Consider the following 14,887-nt stretch of genomic DNA (forward strand, 5'->3'; position numbering starts at 1 on the left):
TACACAAGAATCTGATTGGGGGCCTCCCTGGTGGCGCAGTGGTTAAGAGTCCGCCTGCCGATGCAGGGGATACGGGTTCGTGCCCCGGTCTGGGAGGATCCCATATGCCGCGGAGCGGCTGGGCCCGTGAGCCATGGCCGCTGGGCCTGCGCATCCGGAGCCTGTGCTCCGCAAGGGGAGAGGCCACAACAGTGAGAGGCCCACATACCGCAAAAAGAAAAAAAAAAAAAAAAAGAATCTGATTGGCCCACTTGAATCCCATGCCCATCTCCCTCAATTCAATCAGCAATGACCTGAAGGCCATGCCTGTGGTACAAACATGACTGCTCTGGTCCATCACCCTGGTTCAGCGTGCAGTCCTCAGGGAGCTGGAAATGGCTGTGAGCTGGGAAGACAGGATGATGACTCATTCACTGTGAGGCTTGTGCCTCACTTCTCCCATCTACAAAGTAGGAGGAATAATATCTATAATATCCTTACTTCTAAATGAAGGCAAAGAGAGCTAACATTATTAACGTCTCTCCAGGTACCAGACATTGTAGTAAGTTAACCAGGTTATCCTAGCTCATCCTAAAAACAACCTAAGAGATGGGCATTTTAATTTCTATTTTTACAGATAAGGAAATGGATGTTCACAGAGGTTAAATCTCATAGCTAGTGAGGGGCAGAGCTCAGATCTGAGCCCAGACAGAAGCAGTGCTGCAGCGGAGGAAAGAGCTATTTATTAAGATTGAGATAATGTCTGAAAGCTGCGCATTACGTTTTCAGCTATTAATAAATTGCCTGGGACAGGATCTTGCATGGAGTAAATGCTCAGAATTAAAAGTCTCATTAATAAGAGCACCTGACTCTTCAGTTGCAGCGGACGTCTTATCATCATGAAGTGTTTGGCTCACATTAACCCACCAAACACCTCTACAAAGTGGGCACCCATCTGCCTTAAGAGATTTCTGCCAAGACACATTTTATTAAAAATGAAAAGGGAGATGAAAACAGAAGCCAATACCGATTTTAATTGTAAGTGACCTTCAGCCACCATTTGGTGCCATGGATCAGATTGCTTCTAAAGCTTCCACTGCTGTGTCATGTTGAGGTGTGAATTTGCCTTCTTAGGGGCCTGTTGTCATAGAGTCTTTAGAATGTATCCATGTACTCTGATCTTTTGACCTCCTGAAGCTAAATAGAACTCTTTTTGATTGGTGCTGAGCTCACAGGAAGCCCAGACCCTGCTTGTAAATGTTTGCCAAATGAAAGATTTGTCAACAGGTAATGATTAAATCACCTACTGTATTCTCAGCCCTGAGAATATTAAACCTCTAAGGTACAATCCATGCTTCTGAGAGTAAACAATCTTTTCTGTGCAATCAAAGACCTAAGAACTTAGTTATTAGAGAAAGGCAACTCAGAACCACCTTGAGGTTCTCTCTTCATACTCACTAGGTTAGCTGTATTCAAAAAACGGAAAAGAAATGTTGGCCAGGATGTGGAGAAATTATAACCCTCATCATGTAACCCTGGTGAGAATGCAAAATGGTACGGCTGCTCTGGAAAACATTTTGGCAGTTTCTTAATAAGTTAAACATAGAATTATCATATGACCCAGCAATTCCATTCCTGGGTGTATACCCAAAAGAATTGAAAACAGGTGTTCAAACAAGAGCTCATGCACAAATATTCACAGCAGCACTATTCACAATAGCCAAAAGGTGGAAACAACCCAAATGTCCATCAGCTGATGAATGGATAAAAAAATGTGGCATATCTGTACTAGATGGAAGAAGCCAGACACGAAAGACCACACATATTATATGATTCCATTTCTATGAAATCTCCAGATTTATTTCTCTATATATATAATATAAATATTTATTTATAAATAACTATAAGAGGTATGACCAGAAATGAGGATATCAGTATGAAATGCCTTGTGATTCCACCTGGGCATTCCGTCAGATGGCCTTTCTTCTAAGAGGTGGGATCAGAACATATTAGCTTGGGAGCTGCTGTTGGAAATTGATCCATCTGGTTTTCTAATTGGGTTCAGAAAAGAAACACCACCAGATCCACATATTGATATATCAGAATCCTCATTGCCAAATATATATAAATCATACAAGACACTAAAACTATTTGTGTTATACTTTTGGTTACACTTCCCACTGTGTTTTTTTTCCTACTGCGTTTTTAAAATGGTGTTATTATGACTCATGCTCAGTTTCCTATATTCTATGAATCCATCCCCTTCCAAGAAGTTTTTTTTTTTAACTCATGTTTATCTATCTAAAAGCCTTACAGTTGTAAAGTTCTTTCTTTTTCCTTGTTAAAAAATTGAGATATAATCGACATATAACATTATATTAGTTTTCGGTGTACAACATAATTATGTAATTTCTGTATATACAAGTATTGTGAAATGATCACCACAATAAGTCTGGTGAATATCATTCACCACATGTAGCTACAATTCTTGTGTGTGTGTAATGAGGACTTTTAAGTTCTACTCTCTTAGCAGCTTTCAAATATACAATACAGTATTGTTAACTGAAGCCACCATGCTGTACATCCCCAGGACTTACTTATTTTATAACTGGAAGTTTGTACTTTTGACCACACTTTGACCCATTTCACCCACTCCCCCCCACCACCTCTGGCAACCACCAATCTGTTCTATCTATGAGCCGTTTTACTTGTTTTTTTGATTCAGCATATTAGTGAGATCATATGGAATTTGTCTTTCTCTGTCTGTCTTATTTCCCTTAGCATAATGTCCTCAAGATCCATCCATGTGGTCAAAAGTGGCAAGAGGTCCTTCTTTTTCATGGCTGAATAAAATTCCATTGTGTGTGTATATACGTCTGTGTGTGTATGACATCTTCTTTATCCATTCATCCATTGATGGACACTTAGACTGCTTCCATGTCTTAGCTATTATAAATAATGCTGCAATGAACATGAGGGTTCATACATCTTTTCAAGTTAGTGTTTTCATTTTCTTCAGATAAATACCCAAAAATGGAGTTGCTGGATCATATGGTAGTTCTATTTTTTTTTTTTTTTTTTTTTTTTTGTGGTACGTGGGCCTCTCACTGTTGTGGCCTCTCCCGTTGCGGAGCACAGGCTCCAGACGCACAGGCTCAGTGGCCATGGCTCACGGGCCCAGCCACTCCGTGGCATGTGGGATCCTCCCTGACCGGGGCATGAACCCGTATCCCCTGCATTGGCAGGTGGACTCTCAACCACTGAGCCACCAGGGAAGCCCTATTTTTAATTTTTTAAGGAACTTACATGCTGTTTTCCATAGTGGCTACACCACTTTACATTCCCACCAACAGTGTACAAAAGTTCCTTTTTCTCCACATCCTCTCCGACATTTGTTATTTCTTGTTGAGTTCTTCTTTCTTAACAATAGTACCTTGCATTTCTCAGTAAAAAAAAATTACCCTAACTGTTGAAATAGATACCTTTGGGGGTGTCTTCCCAGTTCAGTACCCCCATTTCATTGAGAACATCTCCATCGCCATGAGGCAGCCATGTTTATGATTGATGACCCTGATGACCCTGCTTTGCTGGCCATGAATGGACACCTGACCTGAGGTGAGGCAATCAGACTTGGAGGTGAGATTCAGGGATGATTGTGTTGTGCCTTTTAGCTGGAATGAGGGTTATGGAAACTGAAGAGCAGAAGCTGCCATCATGGAAAACCATTCTCATCCACATGCCGGGAGAAGCAGAGAAAGTAAACATTTAAAGAGGAGAACAGAACTGATGTGCAAAATAAAGGGAAAAGGGGAAAAAAAATGATCTGGTTAGAGAGAGAGAGAGCAAGAGGGAGGTAGGAAGGGAGAGGGAGAGACAGAGACTGAGAGAAAATAATAGTTCCTGGTAGTTTTCTAGTTCCTGCTGCTTGGCTTTCGTGACATCCACTTCTGTCCTTGGGTTCTGTGAGATCCTCTGGATTTTTGTACAAAGTTCTCCCGACTTTTTTTTCTTTTGCTTAACCTAGCTTGAATAAGTTTCTGTTATTGCCTAGGACTACTAGAACTTACATCTACATCTTGTTTTGAGCCCCCAAACAGACAAATAAACCTTGATTCTTTCTGAATTAATGAAACACATTTATAGACATTTAAGTCTGGAATCATCTAATCCAACCCATTCATTCATTCACCACAAAATCCTGGTGTCTGAGGAAGTGAAGTTGCCTGCCCAAGGTCACACAGTTAGGAGGTGGCAGAGCCAGAAGCAAAACCAAGGTATTTTGAATATCAGTCTAGTGTTCTTTCCGCTAAACAAGGCTGCCTTTTCTTTTTTTTTTAATAACTTTTTTGTTTTATTCTGCATTTCACATATGACAGTCCCAAACCCAACACTTGGTTTTTCTTTTCTGACTTTCAGCATCTATGTCAACACCCTTTCTCCCAATAGCATATGCAATTTGATCTTCATCTGGTGGGTACACATAGGCCCTCAAAGATCCTGGCTCTCCAGCATAGGAACCTCAATCCTTCCTTTCAACTGCACCCATGTCTGTCTGTTCTGGAGCTCTGCGTTGGTCCCATCACCCCTGAGGTGTCCTGAGGCCAGGAACGCCAAACACGTTATGTGCCAACTCTGAATAAATACGGGGAGCTGCTTGGAGCCCAGGGTGGAGGGTAAGAAGGCAGGTTGTTCCATTACAAAGAATTCTGTGCTCCACTGGCAATGTCTGCCATGGCAACACCCACTAGACATGTCTGGAATGGGGACATTGGGGGAAGAGGCTACACACTGGCCACAGCTTCAGAAAGGGACAAGATGTATGTTCCATCCTTGCCTTAGGTGGTTGTTCTGTTTCCCAGGCCACATTGTCTCAGTGTCCAGGTGGCTGAGGAGGTAGTCTGAAGGCCACGAAGCTACAAGTGGCTTCCCTGGACCCTGGATGGGAGAGCGTGAGCCCCAAGCTAGAGGGAGCTTGGAAGGGCAGTCCCTGCAGGGCCTTACAGCATTCTACATGCTGCAGGCCACGCTGGCATTAGCTCCTTGTCCTCTGGAGTTGGTTTCATCTAGGCAAAGCCAGCTGGCTGCCTGTCAAAGGAGTCAGATGCAACTCGGGGGTCAAAACACTTTTCCACAGCACTTACACAGAAATAACCTTAATCTCTGGGTAAACTTTCCAAGCTAAAAAGCTTTCTCTTCTACGTCCTACCGAGAAATCAAAATGGAGTAAAAGGACAATCTTACTTCAATCAAGTTCCAGAATGAGGACATACAGCTTTGAAAAGCACTGTCTCAAGCAAAAGACATAAGGATGTGTGTAAGAGAATATTTCTAGAAAATGCCAAAGGCACCAAACATAATCCCAACTTTGCCTTCTGCTTCTCCTCGATGCTACTCCGTACCCCAGATGGGGAGGCTACTTTGTTCAGCTAACTTTAGGAATGTCATAGCGCTCCGTGCGTGTGTCCAGGGGTCTGGTGAAGTCTTCTGCTCTCTGCTTCTGGGTTTTGGATGCTTTCTTCAGGATCCTTTCCATTTGCCATTTCTCCTGCTTCTTCTCAGAGGCCACCTGGGCCAGTGTCCGCTTGTCCAGGCTGCGCCACTTCTCCTCCTCGTTCTTCTTGCTCATTCCCATCGCTTACAGGAGTTTCACCTTGTCTTTGTTCTTTTTCTTCTTCCGCTTAGTCACTCTGAGCTCTGTGACGCCTTTCAGCTTCAGGGGTTCCTTTTGGATCTGCTCGTAGGCCTCCATGGTGCCCTGCTGAAGTTTCAAGACTGCCTTTTCATGAAAACAGTGAGCATCATGCTTGGGGCAGAGAACACCTGCCCCCTATTCTAAATGATCACAGGGGTGGGCAGGTGGTCCAGGCTGAGCATTTGGAGTATCCCAGACCTCTGGAGTCAGCTATTGGCCCAGGGATGGGCTTCTGCTCAGGGTAGAGCTACTTAAGGACCTTTTAGGGAGAATAATCAGATACTAAAAGAGATGATCTAAATCTCCATTTTCTGAGCTGCTAGACACTAAGGATCATGTGAGCTTAGTGCTGCTAGGGACTTTCTTTTCATTATGAGAAGGCAGACGGCTCTGAAGAACAAGGCCAGCTCAGAGGAAAACAGAACCAAGAGATGAAAAGAGACAGATGCCCAGTGACTTTATTTGAGCAGCTAGAGTCAACCATGCCAAAGTTATTCCACTCCTAAACTTCTCAGTTACCAGACCCCGTGTATTTCCTTTTTGCTTAAGCTGGTTTGGCTTTCTGCTACATACAACCAGGTAAGTTAGAATACCAAAATGTTGACTAGTAACCACTATTTAATTTTATATACTTTGCTTCTTATTTTCATATGCTACAGAGAGGATACATCTTTGGGTCATTATAAATGGAAGTTAATTATTGTGGTTTAAAGTTTAATTAATATGAGTTATTGGGACTTCCCTGTGAGTCCAGTGGTGAAGACTCCATGCTCCCAATACAAGGGGCACGTGTTTGATCCCTGGTCAGGGAACTAAGATCCCGAATGTTGCACAACACAGCCAAAAAAAAAAAAAAAAAAGTTATCGAGGCTACGCTAGGAATAATAGCAACAAAGAAATACAACTGTATGTGCTTTTTAAAAATTGAGGTATAGTTGATTTACAGTATTACATGTTTCAGGTGTACAACATAGTGATTCACAATTTTTAAAGTTTATACTCCATTTAGAGTTACTATAAAATATTGGCTATATTCCCTATGCTGTACAATACATACTTACAGCTTATTTATTTTATACATGGTAATTTGTGCCTCTTAGTCCCCTACCTCTATCTTGCTCCTCCTCCCTTTCCTTTCCCCACTGATGATAACCACTAGTTTGTTCTCTTGTCTGTGAGTCTGTTTCTTTTGTGTTATGTTCACTAGCTTGTTTTTGTTTTTTAGCGTCCACATATAAGAAATATCATACAGTATTTGTCTTTCTCAGTCTGACTTATTTCACTAAGCATAATACCCTCTAGGCCCATCCATGTTGCTGCAAATGAGAAAATTTCATTCTTTTTTTATGGCTGAGTAGTATTACACTGTGTATATATATGTATATATATATATATATATATATATATATATATATATATACATATATATACACCACATCATCTTTATCCATTCATCTGTTGATGGACACTTAGGTTGCTTCCATATCTTGGCAATTGTAAATAGTGCTGCTGTGAACATTGGGGTGCATGTATCTTTTCAAATTAGTGTTTTCATTTTCTTCAGATATATACCCAGGAGTGTAATTGCTGGGTCATATGGTAGTTCTATTTTTAGTTCTTTGAGCAACCTCCATAATGTTTTCCATGGTGACTGCACCAATTTACATTCCCCCCAACAGTGTTCTCGGGTTCCCTTTTCTCCACATCCTCACCAACATTTATTATTCGTAGACTTTTTGATGGTAACCATTCTGACAGATGTGAGGTGATATCTCATTGTGGTTTCAATTTGCATTTCTCTGATGATATATGATACTGAGCAGTTTTTCATGTGCCTGTTGGCCATCTGTATGTCTTCGCTGAAAAAACATCTATTCAGGTCTTCTGTCCATTTTTATTTTTATTATTTTTAAATTTATTTATTTATTTATTTGGCTGCACTGGGTCTTAGTTGTGGCGTGTGGGATCTTTAGTTGTGGCGTGTGGGATCTTTAGCTGCGGCATGCACGTGGGATCTAGTTCCCTTACCAAGGATTGAACCCGGGCCCCCTGCATTGGGAGCATGGAGTCTTACTGCTGGATCACCAGGGAAGTCCCCTTCTGCCCATTTTTAAATCAGGTGGTTTGTTTTTTTGATGTTGAGTTGTATAAGCTATTTATACATTTTTGGATATTAACCCCATGTCAGTCATATCATTTGCAAATTCTTTCTCCTATTCAGTAGGTTGTCTTTTCATTTGTCGATGGATTCCTTTGCTGTGCAAAAGCTTTTAAGTTTAATTAGTTCCCATTTTTAAATTTTTGCTTCTGTTTCCTTTTGCCTTAGGTGACAAATTGAATAAACATTGCTAGGATTTATGTCAAAAAGTGTTATGCCTATGTTTCCTTCTAGGAGTTTTATGGTTTCTGGTCTCACATTTAGGTCTTTAATCTATTTTTAGTTTATTTTTGTGTATGTTGTTAGAAAATATTCTAATTTCATTCTTTTATGTGTAGCTGTCCAGTTTTCCCAGCATCACTTATTGAAGAGACTGTCTTTCCTCCATTATACGTTCTTGCCTCCTTTGTTATAGATTAATTGACCATAAGTGTGTGGGTTAAACACAGTATATCTTTCCATCTGTTTGTGTCATCTTCAATTTTTTTCATTAGTGTCTTATACTTTTCCTAGTACAGATCTTTTACCTCCTTAGGCAGGTTTATTCTTAGGTATTTTATTCTTTTTGATGCAATTGTAAATGAGGTTGTTTCCTTATTTCTCTTTCTGATAGTTCGTTGTTAGTATATAGAAATGCAACAGATTTCTCTATATTAATTTTGTATCCTGCAACTCTACTGAATTCATTGATGAGCTCTGGTAGGTTTTTTTGGTGGCATCTTTAGGATTTTCTATGCATAGTATCACATCATCTTCAAACAGTGACAATTTTATTTCTTCCTTTCCAGTTTGGATTCCTTTTATTTCTTTCTTGTCTGATTGCTGTGGCTAGGACTTCCAAGAAGACTATGTTGAATAAAAATGTCAGGAGGGGGTATCCTTGTCTTGTTTCTGATCTCAGAAGAAATGCTTTCAGCTTTTCACCACTGAGTATGATGTTAGCTCTGGGCTTGTTGTATGTGGCCTTTACTGTGTTGAGGTAGGTTCCCTCTATGCCCACTTTCTAGAGAGCTTTTATCATAAATAGATGTACAACTGTAGATGTGCTTTTGTTTTCCAAGGAAAAGGAATAAATTTATCCTAAGGCAGTACTTCTTGGACTTTTTTTGTTTGTTAGTTTCTGAGCCCCTTTGTACACTCATGATTTATTGAGGGCCCCAGGGACTTTTGTTTATGTGGATTATAACTATCGACATTTACTGTATTAAAGGTGGCAACTGAGAACTTTCAAAAATACATATTGATTCATTTGCCAACAGCAATGATTAATGCACTGCATGTTAACATAGATAATATCTTAGTGTTATAATAAAATTAGTTTTGACCTTGCAGCCCCCCTAAGATCTGTTCTAAAGTAAAATGTCAGTCTGTTTCAGAATAGGAAAAAGGATAATGAAAGACAGAACTTGGAAATTACATTTTATTTGCCTTAGTTTATAATACTCGAGTCTGAAAAGTAGCTCTGTAATGTGTTAAAATCTTAGCAAAGTTTGCCCAATTTTGGTAGGCTTGTTGCCTTGATTTACTGAGTAATGCCTCAGCCTACAATGTAAAGGTTATCATTACCTGCTGTGTAACCAAAGATTCTGGGTTTTACCAGAATAATTTCCTGTGCTTTATGTTGACTTCACTATATTCTTGATTATTTAAGGAAGAAAAAGAACCAAGGTTCTTCACTTGTGAAAGAACATAGATTATTTTAAATCCTGTTACCATCTATGTTTATTTTTAAATGCTTTATTGTGACTCTAATTAAATAGGTAATCAATTATTGTTTCTAAGTCATCCATGATCCCATCTTAATTAAGTATCCAAATATCTTCTGATAAGTTTTTTATTTTCATTTCCCCAAAAATTAGATCTTAAATTTAGAAAAAGTAAAATAAAATCAGGATTCGGGGCGGGGGGGCATTCTTTAATTGTAATTTAAAAATTTTTTTAAATCTTTTTATTGTGGTAAAATATACATAATATAAAACTTACCATTTTAGCCATTTTAAAGTGTACAGAAAATCAAGATGTCTTTTACATCTAAAACAATCTTGAGGTTCCCTAGAGGGCCCCTGGAAGTCACAAAGCCTTGTTCTTTCACCTTGTAAAAAGAGAGGCCCTAGATTTGTTTAATGCATTACTATTGAAGGACTTGTATGAGTAGAGTTGTCAGATCAGAAGAGGAGCTCAGCTTTCCCTAGGTTAAACTTGTACAGATAAACTATTGTTAATATAAATATTTCAGAAATGGTATGCTTTCCAGGAAATCCCTGGAGATTTGTCAATGCCCTGTCTGTCCGTGTTCTATTTTTGTTTTTTTTTTTTTTTTTTGCAGTACGCCGACCTCTCACTGTTGTGGCCTCTCCCGTTGCGGAGCACAGGCTCTGGACGCACAGGCTCAGCGGCCATGGCTCACGGGCCCAGCCACTCCGTGGCATGTGGGATCCTCCCAGACCCGGGCATGAACCCGTGTCCCCTGCATCAGCAGGCGGACTCTCAACCACTGCGCCACCAGGGAAGCCCCCGTGTTCTGTTTTTATCCTCAAGCAAAATACTGATCAAAACTCTTATGAAATAGGTGTGTCGTGTTTTCCTGTATTTATCAGAGTCCTGGCAATACTTTGCCTGATGACATTGGACAACATCAGTATAGTTATACAACAGTGTAGTCTCAATCATAATTTCAGTAATTAACATGTTACCTTGGCCTGGCCATAGTCTTATTTCTTTAATTTGAACCTGGTGTCTACTGGGCCAGTGGTTGTCAAAATGGGAATGCACATCAAACTTACCTGTGGAGTTTTATAAAAATACAGAGGTCTGGGCCCTACTCCTGAATCTCTTTACTTGCTATTCTTGGTATATTCTTGGTATATTATGTTTTATGATCATTATGTTATATCTCAAGATTTTTCCTCCATAAAATTATGTTTCTCCATTTTAATGAATCAGATATCTTTGAATCTAAGCTCAATCATTATCCTTAGGGACAGACTTTTTTTTTGCCAGGGGGGTGACGTTATTATCTTTCTTTGGCATGCTATAGAAACAACCAAATTTCCTTGTGGGTTGCATTATTATTAGGCACCCCTCATCAGACCTTTCACATTTGAAGGTTACTAGTTATAAATTAAACATAGCCATTTTAAGTCTCTGCCATCTACAAGTAGTTTTTTTTTTTTTTTTTTTCGCTGTACGCGGGCCTCTCACCGTTGTGGCCTCTCCCGCTGCGGAGCACAGGCTCTGGACGCGCAGGCCCAGCGACCGTGGCTCACGGGCCCAGCCGCTCCGCGGCATGTGGGATCCTCCCGGACTGGGGCACGAACCCGTGTCCCCTGCATCGGCAGGCAGACTCTCAACCACTGCACCACCAGGGAAGCCCTACAAGTAGTTTTTATTTTACTCTGATGCTTGCCTGAAGGCTCTGCTGTAAGCTACAGCCCAATTTTTTTTAAAATAAATTTATTTATTTTTGGCTGCATTGGGTCTTTGTTGCTGCGCCCGGCTTTCTCTAGTTGTGGCGAGCGGGGGCCACTCCTCATTGCAATGCGCAGGCCTCTCATTGCGGTGGCTTCTCTTGTTGCAGAGCATGGGCTCTAGGCGTGTGGGATTCAGCAGTTGCGGCACATGGGCTTAGTTGCTCCACAGCATGTGGGATCTTCCCAGACCAGGGCTCAAACCCGTGTCTCCTGCATTGGCAGGTGGATTCTTAACCACTGCGCCACCAGGGAAGTCCTGCTACAGACCAATTTTGTCTTCAACCAAGAAGGGTGGTCTCAGAGTCTTTTCTCAGTACAGAAAAGGACTGTACCAGGTACTTCAGGCTGTCAGTGCTTTAAAACTTAGCCTCTAGTGTACATGCTTCTAAGCTGGCATCTCTTAGATAACTTTCATACCATACTAGTGGACCAAATCAAGATCTCCAGGACTGTTTTTAGTCAAGAGGACTACAAACCCAAGGCTCAGAGAACAAGAATTAATTACATAAGAATGAGTGAACTGATGAGGAAAATTTCACTGTGGTTATTTTTTTGGAATGTTGATTTTATTTCAGTGTTCTATATTCTGGTTGTATAAATAAACCCTTTTCTTTCTTCTTAAGCTATTTGTAACCTATAAAATTTCATAGGTTCTGCTTTTGTAAACTGAAATGGAACATTTAAAAATTATATTTGATCACCACTGATCTCACAGAATTCAGAAACTCTTACTGATTCTCCATGCTTTTCATGGCAATATAATTATTTGCAAAGGTTCAAAAAGAATCTGTTCTCCTTACCAGGATACAATTGGATGAATTGCTTGTACAACCAGGGCCTTTCCTGGAGTGCCATATTTGAGAATGATGCTTATTTCATCAGATATGACCAACCACTTTTAGGGAGCTAAGGGTGACTTGGCTTATGGAGCTGATGCTTACAAAGCCCTCCTAGGAAAACTGGCTGGTGTCTGGCCTATAGGATCCCAGCCTCACAGGAGGTGAGGAAGGTTACTTCCTGGCAGACCAGGAACCTAAAGAAATTTGGAAGATTTTAAGAAGAAAGAAATTCACCCAAGTTTATAGATACTGCAGGCATAATTTGAGGGCAAGAGTTTCCTAGCCATAGGAGAGCAAATCTTTTAAGAGATCATTCTGGGATTCCTTATGAAAACTTCAAGACAAAAATTAATTTTGTAGTTGGTCAAATTACTCTGTGGACCTGGATCTTGCCAGTCACACTTAAGAATAATCTTTCTTCGAGGGCTTCCCTGGTGGCACAGTGGTTAAGAACCTGTCTGCCAATGCAGGGGACATGGGTTCGAGCCCTGGTCCAGGAGGATCCCCCATGCTGCGGAACAACTAAGCCTGTGTGCCACAACTACTGAGCTGGCACTCTAGAGCCCATGAGCCACAACTACTGAGGCCCGCGCACCTAGAGCCCATGTTCCACAACAGGAGAAGCCACCGCGATGAGAGGCGCGCGCACCACAACAAGGACCCCTGCTCGCCACAACTAGAGAAAGCCTGCGCACAGCAACAAAGACCCAATGCGACCAAAAATAAAAAATAAATAAATAAATATTTTTAAAAAAGAAGAAAAGAGTAATCTTTCTTTGAGATTGTTATGATCATAGAAGGAGAGGGGACACTAGGGAACATTGTGAAAGACTAACATAGAGCAAAAGGTTCCCTGGTGTCTTCAATGGAAAATTAAGCATTGTTTGAGAGCACATCCTGCTGAGTTTTCAGGTTCTGTAGTTTGTGCCTTTCCTTGTCTTTGAGCTGTTTTATAGAAAACTGATAGCAATGCAAATAATTTTTCTCTGTCGATGTAAAAATTGTGTTCAGTGAAATGTAATTGATTATCACCCTGTGGATATTAACCAATTTTGCATCTATTTGTGTATACATTCCTGATTCAACTATAAAAGTGTAATACTTTGAATTCTCTTTTATAGCATCTTACTAGTTCCCTCACTAATTAAAGAGTTAAATAAAATCTTTGATGTTTTCTTCTCTATTTATATCTATTTTTATCTTTTAAAAACATTATCCTTTAACAGGAATTTGCCTGTTACATATTTTCCCAGTCCTTTGCTTTCACACTTCTTTTGTTATAATTTAAGTGTGTCTCTTATAAACAGCATATGGATGACTTTTGTTTGATTTATCCTGTCTGACAATCTATGTTCTCATCTGTGGGTTAAGTCCATTCGCATTGATTATGAGTACACTTAAACACTGGAATTATTTACTCCATCTTATTTTGTGTATATCATTCATTAAAATGATTTTTCTTGGCTTCTGTTTATTCCATTCCCTCTATCTGTTGGACCGATGGACTTTCTTTGGTCCCCATTTTCCTTTCTATTTGTTTGGAAGTTTCTCATCCTTTCTCTAATATTTAGTGGTTACCCTTATGGCAGAACCTGCTCGATGTCTCTGCGATAGCGATTCTCCCTTTTTTCCTTAGCAACGAAACTGGGAAATAAACCTTGCTGAGAAACTACATTTCTGAGTTTCCCTCAAAGATAGAAGGGAAACAGTATGTGAGAAGTTAGTTGGAACTTCTGGGAAGGCTCATTAAAAGAATAATGACAGTTGGCCTATGTTCCTTTGTCCTTCCCTCCTTTGTCCTGCTTGGAATGTGGGTGTGATAGTTGGAACTCCAGAAACCATCATGCACCTTGAGGCAACTTTGAAGATGGAAGCCACACCCTAAGGATAGTAGGGCAGAAAGAGCCCGACCCCTGATGACCAAGGAGTGGCCAAATCTGCCCTGAACTGCCCACCTCCACATTTCATTCATGTGAAACAAAAACCAACTCTGATTTTGTTCAAGTCACTTTAGTCAAGATTTTTATTATTAGCTGAATGCAATTTCTGTTACACCTTAAATTTTTTAACAGGCATACTTAACAAAACCTAAACTTAATCAAAATCTCTACACACATTATAGACCAAGGACCACTACTATCAGAACTTTAGATATATTGTCAAATTTCTCACTTTCTAAAAAACTTCATGCTGATCTTTGCACTGTCTTCCCCTATTACACACACACGTATTTATTTTCTCAAATTCTTACAAGTTCACAAGGAATATACCTTTATTGCGTTTTTACAGATGAGGAAATGGGGGTTCACAGGAGTTAGGTAACCTATATCCAAGGTCACAATTAATTAATTAATTGGAGTCTTTCTAACACCCAAACTTCCATTTGTATCACAAATCTTAGCTGCACTCATTCTATCAACTACTTTGCTGGCGTTGTAGCTGAGGACAAGCACGCTCTCTGTCTGGGGCAAGGCTGGAGTAAAGCAAGCTCTGCTGTCATCCAGCTCATTGTATCTTACTAAGTGGACGTATCATAAAAGATCAGTCTGCTAGTTTAAGGACAGCAGGTTCTGGTTTAGCAAATTTCCTGGATACATGCCCTTTCCCAGAGGGAAATCTACATCCTTGTAGGTAGGAGTTCTGGAGTAATGTTCTTGGGACACCTCGCTAGAGAATGAGCTAATATAACTAGGTGCTAATAAGCCTCAGCAGACAAATAAAATAAAGGCAGAACTATAATCATGATTAG

At 40.2% G+C, this 14,887-nt stretch overlaps 1 protein-coding gene and 1 pseudogene across 3 annotated transcripts in view; one reads left to right on the top strand and one right to left on the bottom strand.

The window, feature by feature from the left end:
• Nucleotides 1–10,626, top strand: part of PLEKHA8 (pleckstrin homology domain containing A8) — a 99,223-nt gene extending 88,597 nt beyond the window's left edge. For 2 of the 3 annotated variants that reach the window (XM_060107837.1, XM_060107836.1), the window contains exon 14: nucleotides 10,156–10,626. In XM_060107837.1, the coding sequence (XP_059963820.1) occupies nucleotides 10,156–10,514 (359 nt within the window). In that variant the 3' untranslated portion in view covers nucleotides 10,515–10,626. The remainder of the gene's footprint in view (nucleotides 1–10,155) is intronic. The other variant, XM_060107838.1, reaches the window with a different exon arrangement.
• Nucleotides 5,393–5,728, bottom strand: LOC132496388 (protein FAM32A-like; annotated as a pseudogene).
• Nucleotides 10,627–14,887: the final 4,261 nt, after the last annotated feature.

The sequence above is a fragment of the Mesoplodon densirostris genome, chromosome 9 (assembly GCF_025265405.1).
Source record: "Mesoplodon densirostris isolate mMesDen1 chromosome 9, mMesDen1 primary haplotype, whole genome shotgun sequence".
NCBI classification, from domain to species: Eukaryota; Metazoa; Chordata; class Mammalia; order Artiodactyla; family Ziphiidae; genus Mesoplodon; species Mesoplodon densirostris.